The sequence below is a fragment of the Stenella coeruleoalba genome, assembly GCF_951394435.1.
Source record: "Stenella coeruleoalba genome assembly, chromosome: 2".
NCBI lineage: Eukaryota > Metazoa > Chordata > Mammalia > Artiodactyla > Delphinidae > Stenella > Stenella coeruleoalba.
In genome coordinates, this window is record NC_137147.1 from 149663630 (window position 1) to 149689961 (window position 26332).

Genomic DNA, 26332 nt, shown 5'->3' on the forward strand with positions numbered 1-26332 from the left:
ATACAGGAATATTGTTATTTTACATATCATACATTACCGTAACCTTGTTCTCTTTTCCTTAGGCCTGCCTGATCTCTCCAACATGTGATAAAAAATTATTAAAAAGCAATCTTACAGTTTCTTCTTTTTTAATACTCCATATGTGCTTGTATTTGGAGTATACAGAGGAACTGGGTGTCTCAAAGCATAATTCCCAATCGATGTGAATTAAAATCACCTGGGGTACTTGTTAAAAATAGAAATTCTCAGGCCCCTCCATGACTGAACAAATTAAAATGAGAGGGAGGTAAGGGATTCTTACCTGCAGTATAATTACATCAAGGCTAAAAACATCAAGCAGGAGTTTAGAAGGTTTATTACCACTTGCTAGGTATACGGCATTGAGCAAATTACTGATACCTCTGGAGAACACTCATTTTCTAACCTGCAAAATGGGTGCTGTTAAAAGGAGTACATGTGGGAGTTCCCTGGTGGCCTACTGGTTAGGATTCCGGGCTTTCACTGCTGAGAGCCTGGGTTCAATCCCTGGTCAGGAAACTAAGATCCCATGGGCTGTGGGTATGGCCAAAAAAAAAGGAGGGGGGGCAGATTAAATGTGTATTCAATGCCTGGCTTAGTTAGTGCTCAGTAAATGATAACAATTATTATTAGAGTGCTATGCATCTAGGTTTAAATAAATGTTTTGATACGAGAATTAAATCTGGTATAAACACATATTAATCACTGGTAAAAACTGTCAGGCTTCTCTGGTGGTGCAGTGGTTGAGAATCTGCCTGCCAATGCAGGGGACACGGGCTGGAGTCCTGGTCTGGGAGGATTCCACATGCCGCGGAGCAACTAGGCCCGTGAGCCACAACTACTGAGCCTGTGCGTCTGGAGCCTGTGCTCTGTGACAAGAGAGGCCACAACAGTGAGAGGCCAGCGCACCGCGATGAAGAGTGGCCCCTGCTTGCCTCAACTAGAGAGAGCCCTCGCACAGAAATGAAGACCCAACACAGCCAAAAATGAAAATAAATAAATTAAAAGAAGGCTCAACATTTAAAACAAACAAACAAACAAAAAACTGTTAAGATTCATCTTTGCAAAATTGCAGAATTACATAAATGGAGCTTATCACTGATTCTAACTAAATAGCAACACCTTTGCCAAGGGAGTATAAAAATGTTAAGTGAAAACTCATTAATTAATATAAGCATTAACAATAATTTAACAGCTTCAGCTGTAATTTCAAAGACCTTACAACAGTTTTTTTTCCTCAAGTTTAGCAGTAGTGTTAACATTAGACCAGTGGTTCTCAATCTTTTTGGTTTCTTAAAAATAATATTAAGGACTCAGAATAGATTTTTTTGGTGGGTTATATGAACAGAAACATTTTAAAATATGCATTCATTTTGTAAAATACTGTCTTTCCCTTTCAAGTACATGCAGTTTAGCCTTCAGAGACTTACAAAGTATGTGGGGAAAAAATTGCTAATTCTATTTTTCAAATGAAGAAGTCAATACAGAGATGGGATTTAAGGTTAAATGACTTGTCTTAGAACCACAGGTCAGGAACTCACAGAGATGGGATTTGAACCTAGGTATTCTGATTCTGAAAGGCATAATTATGGGGTAGGTATTAAATGAAGTAATATTGTTAGTATGACAGTTAAGTGCCTATGTCTAAAATTAGGGTGGGTCTCATGAAAGGCATGCAGACAGCAGAAAACTAATTTAATATATTCTGCCTTTCCTTTGTATGCTTTCTGGCTTGACACTGATGGGAATCTGGCAAACTGAGTGTTTAGGATTCTCAGTGTAAAGATGTGGGGAAAGAAGCAGAGAAAATGGCCATTAGTACAAATGCAACATGCTAAGGAATATGCAAGAGCTGAAAGAAAGATTACAAGTCAAAGAGACTGTACAAAGCTCAAAAAATTGGATGTAGATTTGCAAGTAGCACTTTGCAAGAAACTGCCCTCAACAGGAAACCCCGTGTGTCTTGTCACTTTAGCAAAGCTATATTATAACTACCCTTAAACCAGGCACTCACCATGGTCTGGTCATCTCTGGCCCAAGCAGTTTTCAGATCTTTTGATGACACAATACCTTGCCTAACCTGTTGGTTCTTCCCATAGATCAAAGAAGAAGAAATGAAGAATAAGTAATTAACAGATGACCAGACCTCTCCCCTAGTTTCCCCTTTAGTAATCTCATGAACAAACTGTGTGAACAAACTTGTGAACAAGACAGCATCTAAAGAAAGATCACAAGAAGTCAACAAGACTACATGCAGTGGGGGATGGCAATGACTCTGACCCCTTATCTCAATGATTAACTGAGATTACTTGCTCTATTTTTCTCCTTTAAAAACTGTCTTGGCTGAGCAGAATCTTCGGAGTTAGTTTTGAGGGGGACACAAGTCTGCCTTCTCCCCAGACTGCCAGCTGTCTGATTAAAAGCAATCTTCCTTTCTACCAGCACCTGCCCCTCAGGTATTGATTTTCAAGCAGCAAGCAGCCAGACCTGAGTTTGGTAACAGGTTGAAATGAAAGTACTTCCAACATTAGTAAGTTTAACACAGGATGGTCAAGCTACACAGAGCAATTTTATGTTCTTCTTGTACTCTATCGGCAACACTGTTCTTTTCATGAGGAAATAAATAAACATCATTTTCAGAAATAAGCATTTTGGAAGAAGGTAGGAAGCTAACTGCTACTTTGCCTCCAGTTAAAATGGAGGTGAGTTATGAAATTCTTTGATGCTAGAGAAAGAAAATCTGGTGAACTGTGGAAGGGAAACCATTTTAAGCAGAGGAGCAGAAAAAAAGAAAATATGTTTAATTACTAAAAACCCACCACATTTAGTCACAAATTAAATGCACAAATAATGGTGAAATAAATTGGATAAATTTCTACCTCCTCTGTTAAAGTCTTTATCTATGTGTTAAAGAATTATCTCATTGCTTTTGTTATTTATTAACTTACTTGACAGCCTGGTAATCCAGTATCTCTGCTGTACAGGGAAAATGAGCCCCTCTCTGAAGTTTTTCCTGTAAAACAAAGAAAATAGCTCCATATAAAAATCCTCATTTACTGACACACAGTCAATTCAACTTCTAGACCATTCATGGAAGTACAGAGAACCAATGAGAAACAAGAAGACAAAAATCCAATAAATAAGACTTAAAAAGCTTACTACCATTCAAGTCACGTGAAATAATGAAAAAAAATATTCAAAAGCATGGATATCTATAGAGCCAATAGTATGATTCATATACCCACAAGTGAGAATGTTTTCCCGTATTTGCTTCAGATTGAACACTCTCCCCTTTCCTTCTCTCTCTGAGAAATTGAAACAGTAAAGATACAGTTCACATCTCACCCTAGACCACAAGGTAACCACTATCATAAAACTGGTATGATTCCCATGTATATTTTGAATCTTTTAGTACATATTCATGTATTCAAACAATATATATTACTATTTGTGTTGAATACATTTAAACAGATGGGGTTACATGGTATACATCTTGAGATATATGTTAAAAGTAAACACCTAGTTCATTCATTTTTTACTGCTATAAAATGTCCCATTACACAAATAAAACCACAGTTGATCTATTCTCCTACTGAAAAATAGAAAAACAGTTTCTGCTTTTTTTTCTAGTTATCATGAATAATGCTTAAACAAATATACTTGCACGTCCTATACACACATAATAGTTTCTCCAGGATAGACACAAAGAAGTGGAACTGCTGGGTTAAACAATGCACACTTTCAACTTCATAAGTATTACCTTTCTCTGAAGTTGTCATGCCAATTTATACTCTTCCCCGAAATGTATAAGAATTCCTGTTGGGATTATATTTACAGTTCAAAAGCGGATGGCTAAGTATCAGGAATGGTATAGGCCAGCTTGAGAGGGAGAGCAGGTGTCTCACAGTGCTGACAATTGACAGTAGTGTTCTTACTCGTTTACTTTTCAATACACATGAGTTTAAGTAAGTTCAGTAAAGCCAATTTTCAAATAGTATATAGTTTTAAACTAAACAGTCTTTCACAAATAGACATGTTGCTTAAAAAGATTTCTGCAAGGTTCACAGTTTGATGTTAATATCAAAGATAGAGATAAAAGTAAAAATGACAATGGCACAGCTAATTCTTTTTCTTCATTTCAGGGTAAAAAAAACACAATGTAATTAAATCTGACAAGTTATCCAAAATATTTAAAATTATTGAGGCTATATGAAGTCATCATAATTGTATACTATACACTGAGATATCAGCTTGTGATTATATAAAAATGTATAGTTTATTAATTTAAAAAACTGCACACATAGATGGGATGCTGAAAATTGTTTACCGATAGGGTGCATAATTTAAAAAAAACTTAGAGACATATGTAGTAGTACTCTATCATTTTCATTGATGTATGCACCCCACTGACGTATTCAACTGGCCAACTGATGTAGAAATCTTACAACCTGAACTTGGCATCTACTGAACCTTTAGATATACAAAATAATTCTTCCAATAACAAAGTCAGTTATTAGAAAACACTTTAATAATTAAGAGTATAATTTCTGGGCCCATTAGGATATTACAGCATATGTCTTAAGACGCACTTACTGTCTGTTCCTGATGAAGCACCTATTTCACGTGAAGCAATGCCAACACATAAAAATGCTGATTTATGAGAACAGGTTAATTCATGTGGTCTAGTTGCCTCACATTATCACCACCAAGTAGTATGTTCTACGTAAAGAATTTTAATTTGCAAAATACACATATGAAATTAAAAAGAAAAACATTTCTAACTCTTTAAATATATCCTTCACAAGTAAGACTGCTTATAAAAATCAAGGTGATATCTCACAGTTTTAGATTCTACACTTCAACTCTCGGAATGTGGCTTCACAAAATCCTTAAAGGATTATGCATTTGCAATTCTGACACACACCCCTCCCTGCCAGACCAAGAATATGGAAGAGACTGAAGGGATATGCCAACACACCATAACAGGCAGACAGATCACTGGGAAAAAATAAAGAACAGCCCACATCTATGATTTGCAGGTAGTACTTTATTAATCAACTACATTAAACAAGTTTATGAGATGTTAAAAATCATTCTCAGTATATGTCTTCAATTTTAAGAAAATGTTGCCTTTAAAAACAAATCATGGGGCTTCCCTGGTGGCACAGTGGTTAAGAATCTGCCTGCCAATGCAGGGGACACGGGTTCGAGCCCTGGTCCAGGAAGATCCCACACGCCGCGGAGCAACTCAGCCTGTGCACCACAACTCGTGAGCCTGTACTCTAGAGCCCGTGAGCCACAACTACTGAGCCTGTGAGCCACAACTACTGAAGCCCGTGTGTCTAGAGCAACTGCTCTGCAACAAAAGAAGCCACTACAATGAGAAGCCCACACACCACAATGAAAAGCAGCCCCTGCTCGCCGCAACTAGAGAAAGCCCGCATGCAACAACAAAGACCCAACACAGCCAAAAATAAAATGAAATAAAATAAATAAATTTATGAAAAGAAAAACACAACAAATCATGTCTCATACACTTGGCAGGACAGAATTGGGAGACAGTAACATTTTAAACCAATATCATAAAGTTTAAAAAAAAAAAGACTATGCCAATGAGTTGTCATTCACAATACACTATCAACTTATTAATAGTTGAAGTACTCACCAAGCCCTTTTAACCTTGTAAATTCTTCCTGAAACGTTATCTCAAACAACCAGTAAAGACTTGAAACTAAGCAACAACTGTTATACTTTCACTCAAATACACTAGTAAGGAATCTTTTTTTTTTTTTAATTGTTGAGGTGGTAAAGGGAACAGAGTGAGAGATCAATATTAGGTCTGTTTTTTAATAAAGTACAGATTTCAAATACAATCTTAATTTAAGTATCTGTGTGGAGGCTACCCATCAGATAGACTGTTTAAGAAAATGTCAAGTTTTAAAACTTACTTCCTGTGCCTATTAAAATTTCTAAAATTCTTCTTTTCACAGAGGATATTCAAACCAGAAAGAATGAAAACTCATTTAATATAAGCTCAAAATATTTCAAAGTAAAAGTTCCTTCTGAAATGGAAAGTTGGTAGTTTGTTTTTAAAACGACAATGAACCTAATTCAAATAAGATTCCAAAATGTAAATACATTTTTATTTCACCTTTAATTTGTTAGGAACTATTTATTTCTTAGGGACTTAGAAGTCTGGGTACTCCTGAAATATAATAATGCATACTCAGTCTGAGATTTAAAAGACAATAATCTTTAATTCTTTCAAAATTACTTTTCACAAGAACTCTTTTCATGAATTAAAATGAATCCTATGTCTTTTTGTTTAATCTTAGGTGTCTGACAAATAAGAAAAACTTCTGACTACTGTATTATGGGGTTACTACTTCTACATAAATATTATACATAAATTACAGTATGTGGACAATTTTAACAGTAAACATCAGCTGAATACAATTCATCAACTACTAGTAACTTAATGTATATCTAATTTCTCTTGAAACACCTATGAGAAAATATTATAAAAATTTTACTGGGATATTCTAGCAGAGGGGTTTTATTTGTGTGTGGGCGTGTATGCATCCTGGGCCTCTTTGGCAGTCTTCACAATAATGTTTTTAAAAGTACAAAGCAAAATATGTAGTATTGTAAAGTAAACTGGTATGTTATTAAAATGTTAAAGAAATTTGCTGCATAGTAATATATGTGCCTTTTAATTAACACATTAAATAGTTAGATCTAGAACCAGGCCTAGTAACAATGGTAATTTCAAATCATAAATGACAGTTTAAAGATATCTGCAACAACTATATTATACTATGAGAATATCTGTTCTATTAGCGATAAAAATCATAGATACTATCAGGACTGTTTTGCTACCCTCATTCAAAATTGAAGGAAATGCTAAATTTTACTTGGAGACTGAAAAAATAAAAATGACAATTTTCTCCCTGTCCAAGTTCACTGATTTTCCTTCCATTCTGGGAGTCTCTAGACTCCACCCTAAGATAAGAACCTCAACACTAGGAGAAGAACAACATGTATTGAAAGATATACATTTATATACATATTTGTGTATCAAGCCAAACACGTATTTCATAAATAAGTATTTTGTGTGCAAAAGTATTTTGAGTACCTAGACTTACATGGTTTACATTAATCAGACTCAGTGTTTTCTGACCCCAAACTGAGAAATGCTCAAGATACGACAGATGAGTTTGACTAATTTGGATAGGATTTATAACAATTGTTCAAGAAATAGCAAATTACTGATTCAAGAAATTATTTTACCCAGTTGTTTGTATAAGATGTATGAACTATTTGAGGCAGTCATTATTATAACAAATTTTCTTGGAATTAAAAAAAAAGAATTCTGGGCTTCCCTGGTGGCACAGTGGTTGAGAGTCCGCCTGCCAATGCAGGGGACACGGGTTCGTGCCCCGGTCCGGGAAGATCCCACATGCCGCGGAGCGGCTGGGCCCGTGAGCCATGGCCGCTGAGCCTGCGCGTCCGGAGCCTGTGCTCCGCACGGGAGAGGCCACAACAGTGAGAGGCCCGCGTACCGCAAAAAAAAAAAAAAAAAAAAAGAATTCTAAGTTGTTTTCTTCCGTAGCAAAAACATACATTTCACAACAGTAAGTTGCAACTCTCCATTGCTTGCCTAAGCTCCAAAAATACAAACTAATGTTAATATTAGTTTATAAAGAACTCTTCAAAAGGTATTTTACCTACATTCTTTTGGCATAGGACACAATCAACAGTCAAGTTGAGGCTGAGGATTGACAGGCACAGTTCATTCCCATTCCTTGCCAACCCATTCCTCCCCAACCGAATCACAAATATCCAAGAGTTGACTAGATGGAAGAATTTGAGTTTGATAAATTCCATCAAACATTTATGGGTTAGTCAATCTGACGGATGGTGGGGTTATGAGATGAAGACCCAAGCCTGTGCCCTTAATAGGTGTCAAGAAGTAGAGAAGTTTATACCTTACTTGGATGAAAAACAAGTTTCACAATTAAGGTCAGGTGTCTTGAGGTTCAGATCCAAAACACACTGTGGGTGGTTCCAGAAGAGTGGACAGACAATTGCCTGGGGCTGACACAATCCATAAGGCCTACTGAACGAGGAAGGGGACCCCTATTCAAACCTGAATGGAGTAATACGTACCTTCTGATCATACTAAAGGTGGAGATGAAACTACCCACCATTTCACAGAAGATGTGTCTTCTGAGTAGGTGGCCCATGTGAGAACAATACAGCCTTTTAAGGCAAGTGATTTTCAAACAAAAGTGGTCTGGGAGATAAGCTGTATTCTGCCCTACGCACAGCTTAAGAGTTGTCAATTGGTTTTCATTTAGACCCAGATCATGCCATCCGAAGGCTGTGGGAACAATCAGTCTCAAGGATAAAACAGATATGCACTGATTGGGACAAGTTGATCAGACACCTGAGTAAACTCTAAGGTCAGAGCTGAACACGCTTCCTTTGCCCAAGGCCTAAAGAGTGAGAATCTAGCTAGTCTTGGAAGTTTCTAGTGTGGTGAGAACCAAATATAAAGAGGATCCCATCCTTCATCTGATAGAGAGATAGAGCTCACTGATTTTTTTTCAAAAGCAATTAAATGCCCTTTCCCCCTAATTGGCAAAAGAAAAAGAAGGGGATAGAAAGTAAGGACTAAACACACAAAATGGCAAAGAGAAAAGGAAATATAAGAAGACACAAAAGAAGAGATACATGGAAACCTGCCTTCCTTTACAACTCTATCTGCATTTCATTACTCCGTAAGTGCCGTCAAGAATATACTGGGTTTTTTTTATTTTAACAGTCATACTACCTTTTGGGGCATAAATTAGACTAAAAAAAAAAAAATTGAACCACAGAAACCAAGTCATCCTATCCTTTACTTATATAAGTGATTTTTCTATTGTAAATGCAGGATTTCACATTTCCTTAAATAAAATTATTTTAAATTTCATCTTTGATTCATCACGTTACCCTAACCTATCTGAATTTATGCTAAATACTTGGAAGCCCCAGAAAAGAGGGGTAGGAAGAACATGACCAGAAATTTCTAACGCTTACTCCACCTCAAAAATTGAAGGCATGTCCACTCCCAGAGGAGTGGAGGAAAGAGTCGAAATGACAGGAATCCTCTTGGCAGGTCACTTATGTTGATGGAATGTACCACACCCAATTTGGGGAACCCTGGTTGTAAGGGTTCAGATTTTAAGCAGGGTAAAAGTAAACTCTGATTTTGGAAACTCCTTGAAGTGCAGGTGAATTAAGGGACCCCTACATCATTTCTGAGTAATTATAAATACCAAGTAAGACGAAATGACCTTTCCCAGGATCAAAGACTCATTTTTCAATGAGACTTCAGAGGATACCTTGTCCAACTCCCACCCAAAGCAGTACTACTTTGAACACAGAGTCTCACCAAAAAAAGGTCCACTGATGATTGCCTTCTACTTTGTATCACCCACATTTTAAGAATAACACTAAAAAGCCAAAGTGTAAGGATGGTGAGGGAGAACTCTCAGAAAATAGAATTTCCAACAGTAAAATAAAAACTGCAGAATATTATATAACATTCCAGCATTCTTATTAGTAAAGAGATTTGTGTAACGATTAGCTCTTTTGTTGCACATCTGTTTATTAATGCAGTGGGAGACTTAACAGACATTTTTAGCAGCCAAGTTACTACTGGTGAATCACAATGAATTCATGATTATTGGACATTCAGGTGTTTTATGGTGAAATGGTTATTCACATTTTTTGCTCACTTTTTTCCTATTGGATTATTTGTCATTTACTTGCTGATTTGTAGGAGTCCACGTATTTTTGATACAAAACCTTTTATTGTAGCTATATAAATATTTTATGTAGGCTGCCTTTTCACTCTCTTAATGGTATCTTTGATAAACATAAATTCTTCATTTTAACATAGTCCAATTTGTGCATTTTCCCCTTTATGGTTAACATTCTTTGGTGTGTGCACTGTTTAAGAATCTCTGCCTGTTCCAAGGTTACAAATTTATTTTTCTATGTTTTTTTCTAAAAGCTTAATCTTTCACACACTTAAATCTGAATTTGGTTTTTATGTTGGTAGGGGGTCAAGGTACAACTTTTTCCTGTAGGGATATCCAATTGACTTCAGTATTGTTTTATTGAAAAGATGATCCACATCTTAAAAGTATCACTGTGGCTGCTGTGTGGAGAATAAATTATGGCGGAACAAGTATGCAAGCACGAAGACCAATTAGAAGACTTACTGAAATAATCCAGATGAAAGGTAGTGATGGCTTTAATTGTCCTGACCCACTGAGGTACGTACTATTAAATTCCCATTGCACTAATGAGGAAAAATAATTTGCTCAAGGTCACAGACTAAGTAGATGAAAGACTAGAATGTAGGGCTATCTGACACCAAATTCTTAACAGCATACTATACTGCATTATTTTCCATTGGAGGTTTAGGACACAATTCTTATATTCTAATCATATACAAAGACATTTAGTGGATCCCAAATACAGTATAAAATTTTTTCTCTATTGAGCCCTCCAAGCAGCCTCTACCAATCAACTGATTTAGCACTGCATATGAAACGTATTCCAGCTGAAAGAGGGAATGATGACAAATCGTTCCAAAAATAATTGGCAGCAAAGCCCAACTACTCCAGAGGTTGGCTCTGGGTATAATGAGACATGGGCAGTTATGCTGGTTACACTCACAGGTAATAGCTATTCTTTTCAGTTCTCACAAAGGGCACATGATGATGTTACTCTTGCTTCAAGTGCCTGTTATAAAAGTATTTATTCTTATCATGTCTTCCTGGGCCTCAGTTTCCTAATCTATAAGAATAAACAAGTTGGACAAGATCAGAGGTTACATAATGACATCCTGAGAGATTATTTTGTGTGGCCAATGCAGGGATTTGTCTGTATACGTTTAAAACAATTTTTAAAAAATTAATTGCTCTGCCAGCCATGAGAACACACCTTGCAGAACTCCTACTTTGGGGAATGTAACTAACTCCCTGAAGTCAGTTCCTTTGGGGAACTGCTCCAGCTGCTGTGCTCTAGAATCCATGACTGCTTTTGTACTGAGGCCCACTTGCTTTCAACACATTTGACAGAGTATGGTGGGGAAAGTAAAGCACACCCCTTCCCAGGAGACATGGCATTACTTTGTTGACCAACTTTGGCTCACGAACTCTCCAGCTGCTTTGCTGAACCTTCCTTAGGGTACACAGCAGTGTAGGACGCTTCCACTGCCTCTTCTTCACTCTCAAAGTCTTGAGGTTGCTGTTGGAATTTGCTGACTAGCTATTACGTGCAAGGCACTGTGAAAGGTGCTTTACTTACACTGCTGGTTGCACTGCTAGCTGTATTCTTCATCCTGTTAATACCAAGGAGTGATTGAAGGAAGCTCTGAGATATGACAATAAATTTTCAAGATCTCCTGTAGATCTCAATCTACTGGCTGGAGAAACCTGACCTATAATACCCTCTTAGCTGTATGTGCTCTTTTCCTACCAATGCAAAATAATGTTTTTATGAGGGAATGACTAGAGAAAAAGATATTATGGAAGATGTAGCTGGCTCAGCATTTATTTCTGCAGCAGTCCAGTGAATACTTGAAAATTTCCAGCAAAATTTAGTAATTTCAATGAGTAGATATTACTCAAGAAATAACTGTTGACTTTATGAGTAACAGCACAAATTAGAACAAATAGTTTCCCTATCTGACTGAAAGCCAGTATTATCTCAATGTTCATTCAGGCATATTGATTTACATTCAAACTCAAAATCTATTAAATAAAAAACTGCATCACTATATTTTAAACGAGCAGCATGAGACTGTTTTTCTCAAAAGATAAAGGCTTAACTTAGAAAGAGAATTCCTGGATGCTTCAAAAATTACCTAGATCAACATTACCATGATTCAAAATGTAATATTTCAGTATATAAATCATGAGAGTTTTTCTATATTTAGTTTTCAGAGAAACAATATAAAATCCTTACATAGGCAAATCTAAATATTTGGCCACAAATCTAAATTTGATCACAGTTTTATGAGCAGAATATCCTCCTCCCCCTTGGGTATCTCTGAAAACTCATTAATTACCTAATCCTCTTTACTTATAGAGAAGCTTTCCCTCCCTTTCTGTGGGTGAACACTACCAAAGGTTTCATGTAATTTGAATCACAGTGACCACTTGGAGAAACATAAAATACTATCCTACAAAGTGTGGAAACCTGTAATGCCATTGAGTATATCTAAGCAGAGACTTAGGAATTCTGATCACTGGATTCATGTCTTGGCTCTTGCTTTTCTCTCACTGAGTAAACTGGGCAAGTTACAAGTCACTTGACATCAATGGCCCCAACTCACTCTTTTAGGAAAACCAACTCAGTAACATGTACCTCACACAGGCCTGCACAATTTAATTAATGCTTATAAAGTAGTTGGAAATTCTTTTCTGAAGGAACCTAGGATGATGCTTAATATCAGAACTACAGTCTTCATTCTGGTAGCAACCTGTTTAAACTTACAGGAAAAAAAATCTAAAAAGGAACTCTAACAGATTTTTTTTTAAAAGGGAAGGAAAGAGAGGGAGGGTTTTAAACATAAATGCTTGCCTATTTTCTTCACAACAATTTATTTAAGTATTATTGGCTAACATTTGTGCCAAGCACGCTGCTGGCTACATTGAAGATATTTAAATATCTAGTGCCAACAAGCACAGCTGCTGGACTCTCTATGCCCTCCTCTTGTTCACTCTGTGCCAGATTACTCACACAGCTATGAATGATGAGGCAGCAGCACAGGAAAATGCCAAGCGTGAGTGAGATTAGTGATAAACCAGAGGATCCCTACAGAGGTCAGTGATTAGCAAGTTCCCAGTTGTAATCAGTTTTCTAACCCAGTCTTTATCTCATCACTTATTCCATCTTAACTTTGCACCAACTTCCTGTGACAGGCATCAGAAATATAAGCATCTTCCCAATCAATCCTGCAGAATAGCTACGGCACCAAGAAAGGATCTCATTATCCTTGATAAGAACACACAGTCAGACCTGGGCAATTTGAATAGACTTCAGAAATGACTTATTGAGAATAAAACCTGAGATGAAGCAGTCCAGGGTGCAAACATTCACCAATCCAGCTACCCTTCCCAATTCTCTCCATCCCTCCTCCTAAAAATCAGATTCACAAATTAAATATAAACAAATAGACGAGGATGAGAAGGTTTATACAAAACAGTTTGCCTTTCAGACACTGGAATGCCAGAGAGAATACTAAAATGCAGGATTCAATATGAGACGGTGACGTAAGAAGGTAGGTAGAAATTAGGAATGAATGAACAGAGTACAATAAGAAAATACATTTGATCAATTTTAGTCATTTTCCAAAACTTTCTGGACCATTTCATGGTCCAATTGTGCCATATACAGAATCCATACCAAGGTACTCATTACAGGTAGATCAAAATCTAAACACTTCTCTCAGACATTTTACTTAATAATTGCTTTTCTAAATTGTATCTGAAAACATATTCACATCTGTACTGCATTGTTGCTTTGCCTTAGATTCAGAATTTAAGTGTGTTTTCTCATTTCCCCAACCTTATGTTGTTTAAAACTTAGAAACAAAGACATTTCATTTTTACAGCAATTCAACAAATTATAGAACTAGGAATTATCTCTTCATCTTTGGCTGCATTTCAGGAGAAAACATGGTGAATATGTGTTCTCTAAAAATAATCAGGTAACTTTTGTATCTTAATGTTTATGCCTTTCTTAAATAAAAAAGGATTTGAAATAATTCAATCGATGCTTTACAACTTTCTAGCCAATCCTACTGAGCCAATCCTTCATCACACCTCAATCTTGTCTGCTCTTCTTACCCCAAAAATAAAGAAAAAAAAGAAAATCAGGTAAAAATCACATCACCAAAAAATTGGGCTGGGGGAAGAGAGAGTAGCATTGTTATCAAACTATCTTGGTAATCATACACTTAAATAATCTACTCCTCCTGACATACTGTCTCTGCTTTCATCAAATCCTTGTATGAATGTTTTCTCTCAGAAATTTCTTGTATCATACAATGATAAACAGAACATGAAGCTCATTATTGTTAATTCCCATGATTTTCTCACATCTTTCTGTATTTTGGCTGTTTTAATTTAAACCGTGGCCTTAATCAGGCAAGGTCACTGTCTGAGTCTGTTTTTTTATGGCATCCAGGGACCAGAAGGCAGATGCCACTTGTTCAGGGAACACTGGACTGGAATTCAAGACTTGTGTTGTTTGCATGCCAGGAACAGATTCTAGTCCAAGGCTGTATCTATGGCATACAGCCACATGGAGGCAGAGAGACAGTTTAAGAGAACTATGCTCTAAAATAGCAGATAATAAATGATTGTTAATTAGCTAGTTTCCCTTGACAGCGAGAACTGGAATAGAAAAAAAGGACCTAGTCAATGGAACTGCCACCATTCACCAACTATCTGATCAGAAACAGGGTAGTGAAATGAAACAAGCATGGAAATGAGAGCCAGGAGGGCTTCTTCCATAAAAGGAAGAAGACAAGCTGCTAAAAAATGTAGAGACTTTTGGAATAATGATGACGTATGGTTATAAAATGAAGTATAGGGCTTCCCTAGTGGCTCAGTGGTTAAGAATCCGCCTGCCAATGCAGGGGACACGGGTTCGAGCCCTGGTCCAAGAGGACCCCAACATGTCGCGGAGCAACTAAACCCGTGCGCCACAACAAAGCCTGAGCTCTAGAGCCCGCGAGCCACAACTACTGAGACCGCAAGCCACAACTACTGAAGCCCACGTGCCTAGAGCCCGTGCTCTGCAACAAGAGGGAACAAGAGAAGCCACCACAATGAGAAGCCTGTGCACCGCAACGAAGAGTAGCCCCCACTCGCTGCAACTAGAGAAAGCCCGTGTGCAGCAACGAAGACCCAACGCAGCCAAAAATAAATAAATTTATATACAAAAATATAAATAAAAAAGTAGAAGTGAAGTATATAGGCAGTTCATCAGTTTAATACATTTTGAGATATTTAAACCATGAATATGGTATGTTGAATATAGGAAACTGAAGTTAATATACTCAGAATTATTAAGACTTCAATCTACTCAAATTAAGAAAACCTCTAAATGGTAATAAGACTTTTCACTGGGGCGCAACACCCTTCACCGATACAACACAGAAAGGTAAACACATTTGGTACACCACAGAAAATGTACAGATGTGGAGCAAATGAAAGAGACTATTCTATTCTGTTTTCTTAAAACAGATGTAGAAAGCCCAAAAGAAAGCCTTAAATCCCCATTATGGTCTACTAAGTTTTAAATAAGCTTCTTGCTACATGATGGGAACTCTGAGGGTAGAATATGACACATTCAGTTTTCACTGAGTGGCCTCCAACACTGCAATTTACTGCCATCTGACCTCTGTAGTTTGAAAACAGGTAAAGGCTTGCCTTGAATTCTCAATGGGTTATAATCTAGCATTCATTTGTTAGTCAAACCACTCAAAACAAGTTGTTTTTTTTTTTAAAGAAGATATTGGGGGTAGGAGTTTATTAATTAATTAACTTATTTTTGCTGTGTTGGGTCTTCGCTTCTGTGCGAGGGCTTTCTCTAGTTGTGGCAAGCGGGGGCCACTCTTCATCGCGGTGCGCGGGCCTCTCACTATCGCGGAGCACAGGCTCCGGACGCGCAGGCTCACTCATTGTGGCTCACGGGCCTCGTTGCTCCACAGCATGTGGGATCCTCCCAGACCAGGGCTCGAACCCGTGTCCCCTGAATTAGCAGGCAGATTCTCAACCACTGCGCCACCAGGGAAGCCTGAGGTTTTTTTTGTTTTTTCACAATCCAACTCGTTATAAATGGCAAATCAAGTTAAAGTATGTCTGTGTAAAATTGTTGAAGGGAGAAACAAAGGAAGAAATTAAAGGAAGTAAAGAAAAAATTGTAATAATAAAATCAGAGAGGAGGCATGGGGCAGTGGTTAAAAACAGTGACTCTGGATGCAGACTAACTGGGTTTAAATTCCCACTCCACTTCTTACTAACATTATTACCTAACCTCTCTGTCCCTTAGTTGTCTCAGTGGTGCAATGGGATAATAAGAGTTTTACCTCACTGGGTTTTTGTGAGGTTAAAATGTATTAATATCGAAATGCTTAAAATAGGGAAAAACACAAGATAAGGGCTAATTAAATATTAATTATTATTTTAAAGAAAAATACACTGACTGGAAGATCCATGAATGTGTATCCTGTGCTTGAATATCAGTGCTTGAGGAAAAAGTCTTAAATAGAGAAGTAGGTAGATTCCAGGGAAATAATTTAAAGAGAACTTGTGGATACTTTCAAAGTTTTTAAAATTCTTTATGCCTTTCATTTCATTAAAATTCATTAAAAGCTAATGGCTTCACTCTTCCCTTAGCATTAATGAATGGGCATTTCTCTAGCACAATCTGTACACTGGGCCACAAACAATTAAGCTTCTGTTCACAACTGAAATAAAGATAAAAAGATTTACCAAAAAAAGCATGCAAGGCATGAAAAAGGTGGTAAAGAATTTAAAAAGAAATGAAAGCATAAAAGAAGAACAACCTAAAGTGAATTTTAACAGAGTTGGAGATTCTATAACATAGAGGAAACAGGGTAGACAGGCTTGCATATAATCCTTTACTTGCTTATTCCTTTTTTTCCAGGAGTTGGGAAAAATGGTTATGGGAGATTACATTGGGTATGATAGTTCTAAGCCATTGGTTCAGGATACCTTGGTTGTTATCTGAAGCTCATGGGGGACAGGGGGGCAGACCATTCTTATTAGGTAAAAAGGAGGAATTAGCATTGTTACACTGTGAGGAGGTTTACCACAGTGTATAAACAAATGTGATGTTCACTACTTAAACATTTTCATGCAGGGAAGAACCTATTCTTTAAAATAAGTGCAAAAATCACTAGAAAATAGAGAATAAAAAAGTCAAAACTTTTTTTTCCAATCTCTTTTTTCTCTGTGTGCTTTGACTATTTACATTTAATGTGATTATTGATATGGTCAGATTTAAATCTATCATTTTTTTTTTTTTTTGGCAGTATGCGGGCCTCTCACTGTTGTGGCCTCTCCCGCCGCGGAGCACAGGCTCCGGACGCGCAGGCTCAGCGGCCACGGCTCACAGGCCCAGCCGCTCTGCGGCATGTGGGATCTTCCCGGACCGGGGCACAAACCCGTGACCCCTGCATCGGCAGGCGGACTCTCAACCACTGCGCCACCAGGGAAGCCCTAAATCTATCATTTTTGTTAGATGTTTTCTATTTGTCTCATCTGTTCTTTATTTCTTTTTCAGGCTGCTTTTGGATCAAGTACTCCATTTAGTCTCTACTATCGACTTTTTTTTTTTTTTTTAGTGTTTGCCCTCAATTTATAATATATATCTTTAGCTAAAAGGGTCTACTTTCAAGTAATAATGTAATAGCATAGGAAACTTACGAAAGTATACTTCCAAAACCCTCCCTCCAATCCTTTGGGTTATTGTTGTTACGCCTTTTGCTTTTACATATTTTATATACCCCACATACAGCGTTACGATTTTTGCTTAGACCTACAGTTATTTTATAGTATGATTAAAAATGAGGAAGCACATGTCTTCTATATTTACTTTCACTTTTACCATTTCTGGAGCCCTCATTTCTTTGTATATATCAGGGGCTAGTACACTATAACCCATGAACCAAAGCTGGCCTGCTTCCAGATTTTACAAATAAAGTTCTACTGGAATAAAGCTATCATCTATGGTTGCTGTTGTGTTACAAAGGCAGAGATGAGTAGCTGTGACAGAGACTGTCTGACCAACAAACCCTAAAATACATGATATTTGGCCCTTTACAGAAAAAACTGGTGTAGTTCCAAGTTTCTGCCTGGTGTCACATTCTCTATGCCTAAAGAACTGTAACAGTTATTGTAGCATAAGTCTGCTGAGAATTGATTCTCTCAGCTTTTCATGTATCTGAAAAAGTTTTTACCTTGTCCTTACTGAAAAAATATCTATTTTCAATGTATACATAATTCTGGGTTGACAGGGTTTTTTGTTTTTTTTTTTTAACACTTTACAGATGTCACTCTATCATCTTCATGCTTGCAACTTTTCTAATAAGAAGTCTGATGTAGTTTATTTTTATTGCTCTGTATATACATGGTTTTTCTGCCTCTGGCTGCCTTCAAGATCTTCTCTTTATTGTTGGTTTTCAGCAGTTGGAATATACTTCTAGGAGCGTGTGTGTGTGTGTGTGTGTGTTTTATAAATGTATTTATTTTATTTTATTTTTATTTTTGGCTGCATTGGGTCTTCATTGCTGCACACAGGCTTTCTCTAGCTGCGGCGAGCAGGGGCTACTCTTTGCTGTAGTGCACAGGCTTCTCACTGCGGTGGCCTCTCCCGCTGCAGAACACGGGCTCTAGGCACGCAGGCTTCAGCAGTTGTGGCTCACGGGCTCCAGAGCTCAGGCTCAGCAGTTGTGGCGCACGGGCCTAGTCACTCTGCGGCATGTGGGATCTTCCCGGACCAGGGCTCAAACCCATGTCCCCCATCGGCAGGCAGACTCCCAACCACTGCGCCATCCGGGAAGCCCCTGTGTTTTGTTTTTAAAAATCTTATATCTATGATTTTTTTTCCTCTCTCCTTCTCCATCTGAGACTTCAATCACAAACATATTAGACTGTTTGATATTGTCCCATAGATCTTTTATCACTTTTTTCTCTTTCTGTTTCAGTTTGGATTTCTGTTAACTGTATTCAAACTTACTGATTTCTTCTGCAACTGTGTTGTCTATTGACAGCCTGAAAAAATTCTTCATCTCTGATATCGTGTCTTTTATTTCCAACATTTCAATTTGACTGTAACTACCTCCATCTATCTGCTAAAAATTTTCCATTTATTTGTGCATGTTGTGCACCTTTTTCCATTAGATCCTTTAATATGTTAACCAGAGTTACTTTAAAGTCCTTGTCTGATAGCTCCAACATCTGACTCATCTTTAGGTCTTATTCTATTGATTATTTTACCTCTTGACAATGTGTTTTTTCCCGCTTATGTTCATGAATCATAATTTTGACTGAACGCAGGATGTTACGTGTAGAAGAGCAGATACTGAGGTAAATAGCATTTAGGCCTGGAAATGAGTGTGCCTATTCCAGAGTAAGGCAATGAGTCAATCTAATTCGGAGTTTAGCTGGGTATGATTGTTGTTGCTTTGGTTATCTTTAGTTGACCAGAAGCTTCAACTCCCTCCAGTGATTGGCTGCTTTTGCCTAGTGCTTGGCATATGGCTGGGCTGCTGTAGGACTTTTTTGAGTGTTAGTTTTTCATCCTCAGCTTTTAACAGATTCTATAAACCTGTGCTCCATAGTGGGGGTGTCTCTCCATGCTTTTGCCTCTCCTCCAGTGGTAGACTGCTGTTGCTTTCCTGTCCTTCACCTTTCCTCCCTATAAGAGCAAAAGTCTGCTTCATATCTAAAATTGACCTTGGGTTGGAGTTTTTAGCCCTCTCTGATAGGCAGGAGACCTGTACTTAGTGTAGGTTCTTAGGTCTATGATGAGTTTTCTGTCCTCCCCCAATCACAATGCGTCTTAGCTTATGTCCTTTGGGCAAGACGCTTTGTTGCCCCATCTAAAGCAGCTTAAGTACCTAGAATCCAGGGAAGCTGGCATGCATTTCCTGCTTTGCCCATAATGATAGATGATCAGCACCTGCAAGCCTGTATTATCACTGGGAATCTTCTTCAGTCTCCTGCCCTAACCCCAATCTTTCTTGTGAGTACTCAGTGGAGGTTTGAGGAGGAAAAGTTTGAGAATGAGTGTGAAATCCCCTTATGAACTGTTCTTTTGTTAGATGCTCCCAGTTATTTCAAACTGATATGTTGCCAACCCTTGACCTTCTGCTAACAATTGGGCTTCTGTTGAACTTTAAAGTTTTCACTGATTCCTCTTACCTGCTTGTGTTGTGATACCTTATTCTCCCATGCTTTGCCACAGGTAGTATAGTTCATGTGTACCATTTCTCCTTGGAATTTAGGTCACATGATTGCCATGTAATTTCAGCTCCCTGATGAACTCAAAAAAGAGTTTTGTACTTTATCAGGCCTTTTCATTTTTTCTCATCATAAAGAGTGAAAATGGCATGTGTTGCAGATCTCTATACCCTAAATAGAAGCTATATATCCTCTGATGTTCATTTTGGATTGTTTCCATGTCTGCAAATTCACTGATTTTTTCTTTTGCAGTGAATAATCTGCTGTTAATCCCATCCAATGTATTTTTCATTTCAGATATTCTATTTTTCATCTCTGGAATTTCCTTTTTTTTACCTTTCATTTCTCCTCTCATCATATTCATCTATATTTTTGAGCTATGGAGCATATTTACAACAGCCATTTTAATACCTTCATTTGCTAACTCCATCATCTCTGTATTTCCAGCTCTGTTGTTTCTACTGATGAATTTTACTCCTGGCTATGGAATATAGTTTCCTGCTTCTTTTCATGCTTAGCAATTTTTGCTTTGATGCCAGACATTATGAAGTTCACATTTTGAGGTGCTAGATTTTGTTATATTCCTTTAAAGAATGTTGGGCTTTGTTCTGGTAAGCAGTTAAGTCAAACTGGAATCAGTTTGATACTTTTCCAGCTTTGCCTTTAAGCTTTGCTAAAGCAGGTCCAGAATAGCCTTTAGCCCAGAGTTAATCTAGCCTCACCAACACAATACCTTTCTGAGTACTCTACACAATGCCATTTATTATGAGATCTTTCCACTTTGGTTGGCTGAAAGAAGAACTACTCCCAGCTTTGTGTAAGTTTCAGGAATTATTCAGCCTACTCCTTTCATGATTCCTTCCTGGTCTCAAGTTAAGTTTCCTCTCACACATGCACAGATCAGTATTCACCCAAAAAACCTGAGGAACCCCTCTACAGATCTTTGTGCTCCCTCTTTTTTGCCCTGCAAATTTGACCTACCCTTGGCTTTTCTGAATCCTGTTCTTTGTCTCCTCAACTCAGTAAGACTGTTGGATTCTGTTTGATTTCCTCTTCCCACTGCTGTAGCCTGTAATCTTCCTCCAGGGAGTAAAATGGAGAACTGCAGGACTCACCTGGATTTTTTTCCTTTTCTCAGGCACTGCCTATTGTCCAATGTCTGAAAACTAATGGTTTAATGAGGACTACTGAACTCGTTTAATGAGGACTATGAAACTTTCTGAGCTTTTTTTATATACCTCTTAGAAATCTTCCACCAGCCCCTCTCCCCAAAAAAGAAAAAAAAAAGCATTCTCCTACTCTTTCTCTAGCAAAACCATTTTTATAGATCAGGAACGTAAAACAGAGCAAAACTTGACTCCCATAAATTATCAGACTTTCTGACAAAAAAAAAAAACCTACTCAAAGGAGTTCGTATGGTAGAAGATAACATAGCACAACAGATTCCTGTTACTATCTTTATATTTTGGATTCCTAAATTAAATACATCCTACCCAGCTAGACTATACCATAATAGAAACTGGGTTTGATAAACTCTTACAAAATCTAAAAACTCTCTTAAACTACTTTTGTTTTTATGACATTGTAAAGAAGTTCTCTAATTTTTAGCCTCAGATGTTTTATTTCTAAAATACTTTGAATTGCACTAAGTGTGCTGACATATTTGAATATGGAACAAACTGCTCTAAGAATATGATCTCCTGTACTAAGTACACACACTATTTCTAAAAGGTTAAAAAGCTGGCAATTTTCCAATTCTTTCTCATCAGTTCAGTTATGGAATACAATGTCCAGTTTATAGTTTCTCCTGTACTTTCTTTTGACATGTTGACTGGTTCTCTGAATTCAATCTCAGGTATTTTGTTGTGCAGACCTTCAATTTCTCAGCCTACTGTATGTGCTATGATATACACACACAATACACTCTCACATGCTCTAGATACCATACAGCATTAAAAATATTTGTGAAAATCGCTGTTATTAAACTATAGTCTGGATCAGCAAAGTGGCACAGCAGGAGCGTGCTACATCCATAACTATATTGTTAGAGATTACTGCTTCTTAAACTCTTAAACTAAGTCATATTTACATTTATTTTGACACATATTGCCTCTTGTCTACATCAGACTACATCCAATAACAAAAAACACTTATTTCATTACAACATTTTGAAAACCAATACTAAGTAACAGTAAAACTCACACTTAAAATTTTTATTTTGAAACAATCCTATTCTTTCTGTGAGAGATTCCTAAATCCTGGCAACTTAAACTTTGATTTAGCACTCTAATCCTGGAACTGTCTCATGTGAGAAAACTGGTCATATGTTCTAGTTAATCATAGTGCTTTAAAGTCCATTTGAACATTGCTCTTTTCAACCTTGTTCATAAACTTGTATTTTCCTTAAATATTCTAAGTTAAATCCTACTGAAGGTTGCTGGACTCGCTAGCTTCCCTGCATGAAACGTTTTTCTGCTGGAGCATTCATGTCTCTGCTCAAATGTAACCTCCTCGGAGAAGGCTTCTCTGACTATCATATCTAAAATTGGAAAGCTACATGTAAAAGAATGAAATTAGACCACTTCCTAACACCATACACAAAAATAAACTCAAATGGATCAAAGACCTAAATGTAAGGACAGACACTGTAAAACTCTTAGAGGAAAACATAGGCAGAAAACTCTATGACATAAATTACAGCAAGATCCTTTTCGACCTACCTCCTAGAGTAATGGAAATAAAATCAAAAATAAACAAATGGGGCCTAATGAAACTTAAAAGCTTTTACACAGCAAAGGAAACCATAAATAAGATAAAAAGACAACCCTCAGAATGGGAGAAAATATTTGCAAACGAGGCAACTAACAAAGGATTAATCTCCAAAATACCCAAGCAGCTCATGCAGCTCAATATCAAAAAAACAAACAACCCAATCCAAAAATGGGCAGAAGACGTAAACAGACATTTCTCCAAAGTAGATAAACAGACTGCCAACAAACACATGAAAAGATGCTCAACATCACTAATTATTAGAGAAATGCAAATCGAAACCAATGAGGTATCACCTCACACTGGTCAGAATGGCTATCATCAAAAAATCTACAAACTATAAATGCTGGAGATGTGGAGAAAAGGGAACCCTCCTGTACTGTTGGTGGGAATGTAAATTGATACAGCCGCTGTGGAGAACAGTATGAAGGTTCCTTAAAAAACTAAAAATAGAACTACCATACGACCCAGTAATCCCACTACTGGGCATATACCTTGAGAAAGCCATAATTCAAACAGACTCATGTACCACAATGTTCACTGCAGCGCTATTTACAATAGCCAGGACATGGAAGCAACCTAAGTGTCCATCGACAGATGAATGGATAAAGAAGATGTGGCAATGGAATATTACTCAGCCATAAAAAGAAACATAATTGAGTTATTTGTAGTGAGGTGGATGGACCTAGAGTCTGTCATACAGAGTGAAGTAAGTCAGAAAGAGAAAAACAAATACCATATGCTAACACATATATATGGAATGTTAAAAAAAAAAAAGGTTCTGAAGGACATAGGTGCAGGACAGGAATAAAGAGGCAGACATAGAGAACGGACTTGGGGACAAAGGGAGTGGGAAGGGTAAGCTGGGACGAAGTGACAGAGTGGCATGGACATATAAACACTACCAAATGTAAAATAGATAGCTAGTGGGAAGCAGCCACACAGCACAGGGAGATCAGCTTGGTGCTTTGTGACCACCTAAGGGGTGGGATGGGGAGGGTGGGAGGGAGACGCAAGAGGGAGGAGATATGGGAATATATGTATATGTATAGCTGATTCACTTTGTTATAAAGCAGAAACTAACAATATTATAAAGCAACTATACTCCAATAAAGATGTTTAAAAAGTTGATTTCTTCAAAAGATTTTTAACAAAGTCAGATTATTAACTTGCTGGAGGATGTAGGTTAATAAAATGATGTAGGTTGTTAAAAAAAAGATGATTCCCTCAAAAAAAAAAAAGAAAGAAAAAAAAAAAGAGACATGTACCACAATGTTCCCTGCAGCACTATTTACAATAACCAGGGCATGGAAGCAACCTAAATGTCCATTGACAGATGAATGGATAAAGAAGATGTGGCACATATACACAATGGAATATTACTCAGCCATAAAAAGGAACAAAATTGAGTTATTTATAATGAGGTGAATGGACCTAGAGTCTGTCATAGAGAGTGAATTAAGTCAGAAAGAGAAAAACAAATACCGTATGCTAATGCACATATATGGAATCTAAAAAAACGGTACTGATGAACTGAGTGGCAGGGCAGGAATAAAGACACAGACATAGAGAACAGACTTGAGGACATGGTGGGGGGAGGCAAACTGGGACGAAGTGAGAGAAGAGCACTGACATATATACACTACCAAATGTTAAATGGATGGCTAGTAGGAAGCTGATGAATAGCACAGGGAGATCAGCTCAATGCTTTGTGATGAACTAGAGGGGTGGGATAGGGAGCGTGGGAGGGAGGCTCAAGAGGGAGGGGATATGGGGATATATGTACACATATAGCTGATTCACTTTGTTGTACAGCAGAAACACAACACTGCAAGGCAATTATACTCCAATAAAGATATTTAAAATATAAATAAAACAGTCTACTCTAGCCCTTCCTTCTCTACCATCTTTTATTAAGTCATAAGATATGTCTTGTTTCCCTTGCAGAGATACAATAATTTAGCTGGTAACCATCATAACTCACCATTTTCCCCTTTTCTTAATACAAGTTTAGAAACTCTGCTTTAATTTGTTTTGCTACTTTATCTACATTTTATTATTTCTCATATTTATATTTTGTTGTATATTTGCTATAATTGAAATTAAAAATTTCTTTGCATTTTCTGTTCCTATTATGCCTCTTTCCATTTACAACTTTATAAAATATGCATAAAGATTTACTTGAATCTTTATGTTTTAAAAAATATTTTATATTGGGACTTCCCTGGTGGCACAGTGGTTAAGAATCTGCCTGCCAATGCAGGGGACACCGGTTAGATCCCTGGTCTGGGAAGATCCCACATGCCGTGGAGCAACTGAGCCTGTGTGCCACAACTACTGAGCCTGTGCTCTAGAGCCCGCGAGCCGTAACTACTGAGCCCGTGTGCCACAACTACCGAAGCCCACGTGCCTAGAACCCGTGCTCCGCAACAAGAGAAGCCACCACAAGAAGCCTGTGCACCACAACGAAGAGTAGCCCCCGCTCACCATAACTAGAGAAAACCTGCACGCAGCAACGAAGACTCAACGCAGCCAAAAATAAAGAAAAAAATTTTTTTATATTGTCTTTTTTTCCCAGGCAATACAATCATCTTAGTATTTCAAGGAAGAGTTCCTTATTCTGGATAAAGCACTTTTTTTCTAATATAAAATGCTTTAAAATATTCTGAATGGAAGACTATAGCAGGAAAGTAGCATGAATGGAAAACAAATCATTCATGGATCAGAAGCAATCGTTTAATAAGATGTAAGTTTAGAGTTCCTAATAGATATGTTAAGATCAAGGAAGAAGTATAAAGACAGCTCCCAAAGGGCTGGGTAACTACCATATTGATGTTAAACAAATACCATGCTCCATGGAATTCAGCTTTCTAGCAGCAAATAATAAGCTTAACAAGTGAATATACAGTTATATTCTTAGTACTGAGAACAGAAGTGATCCAGAAACCATAGCATTTATTTCACGTTTACCTCCTTAACTTTTCTGGATTATATTCAGCCTGTATCTATTTTAGGAACTGCTTTGGAAGGTCCTTATGTTTTATGCAAGGAACTGCTATTTTCCCAGATGAATAGAATATCCATTCTCTGACTCCAAGTTTCCATGACAATAAAAACAAAACATTCATCAGCCCCAACTTGGTATTTGATGGCAAATGCAGCTGCAGCTTGTAACAGTTCAATCTTTATCCCAACTCTTTTCTGCAGAACAGAGGCACTATATTTCTCCAAAGAAACTGAATTGTTTTTACACTGATTTTCCCCCTACAAGTAGAGCTAAACACTAACAGCTAAATGTGTTACACCATCTCCAATCTTCAAATCATCCACTCTTCCCAAACTCATGCCAAATACAATGAAAAGTTCCTGAATTTTGCTAAGAGCACATTTGATTTGTGAACTCTGAAAGCTTAGCTGGTTTATGTATTACAGATTTAGAGGAACATAAATGTTTAAGCTTTCATTGGGACAGACATTAAGAG

At 37.4% G+C, this 26332-nt stretch overlaps 1 protein-coding gene across 8 annotated transcripts in view; it reads right to left on the reverse strand.

The window, feature by feature from the left end:
• TCF12 (transcription factor 12) overlaps positions 1-26332 on the reverse strand; it is a 383172-nt gene that overhangs the window by 122207 nt on the left and 234633 nt on the right. For 7 of the 8 annotated variants that reach the window (XM_079912043.1, XM_079912044.1, XM_079912046.1 and 4 more), the window contains one exon: positions 2967-3031. In XM_079912043.1, the coding sequence (XP_079768169.1) occupies positions 2967-3031 (65 nt within the window). Of the gene's footprint in view, positions 1-2032; positions 2108-2966; positions 3032-26332 lie in introns of all 8 variants that reach the window. The other variant, XM_079912042.1, reaches the window with a different exon arrangement.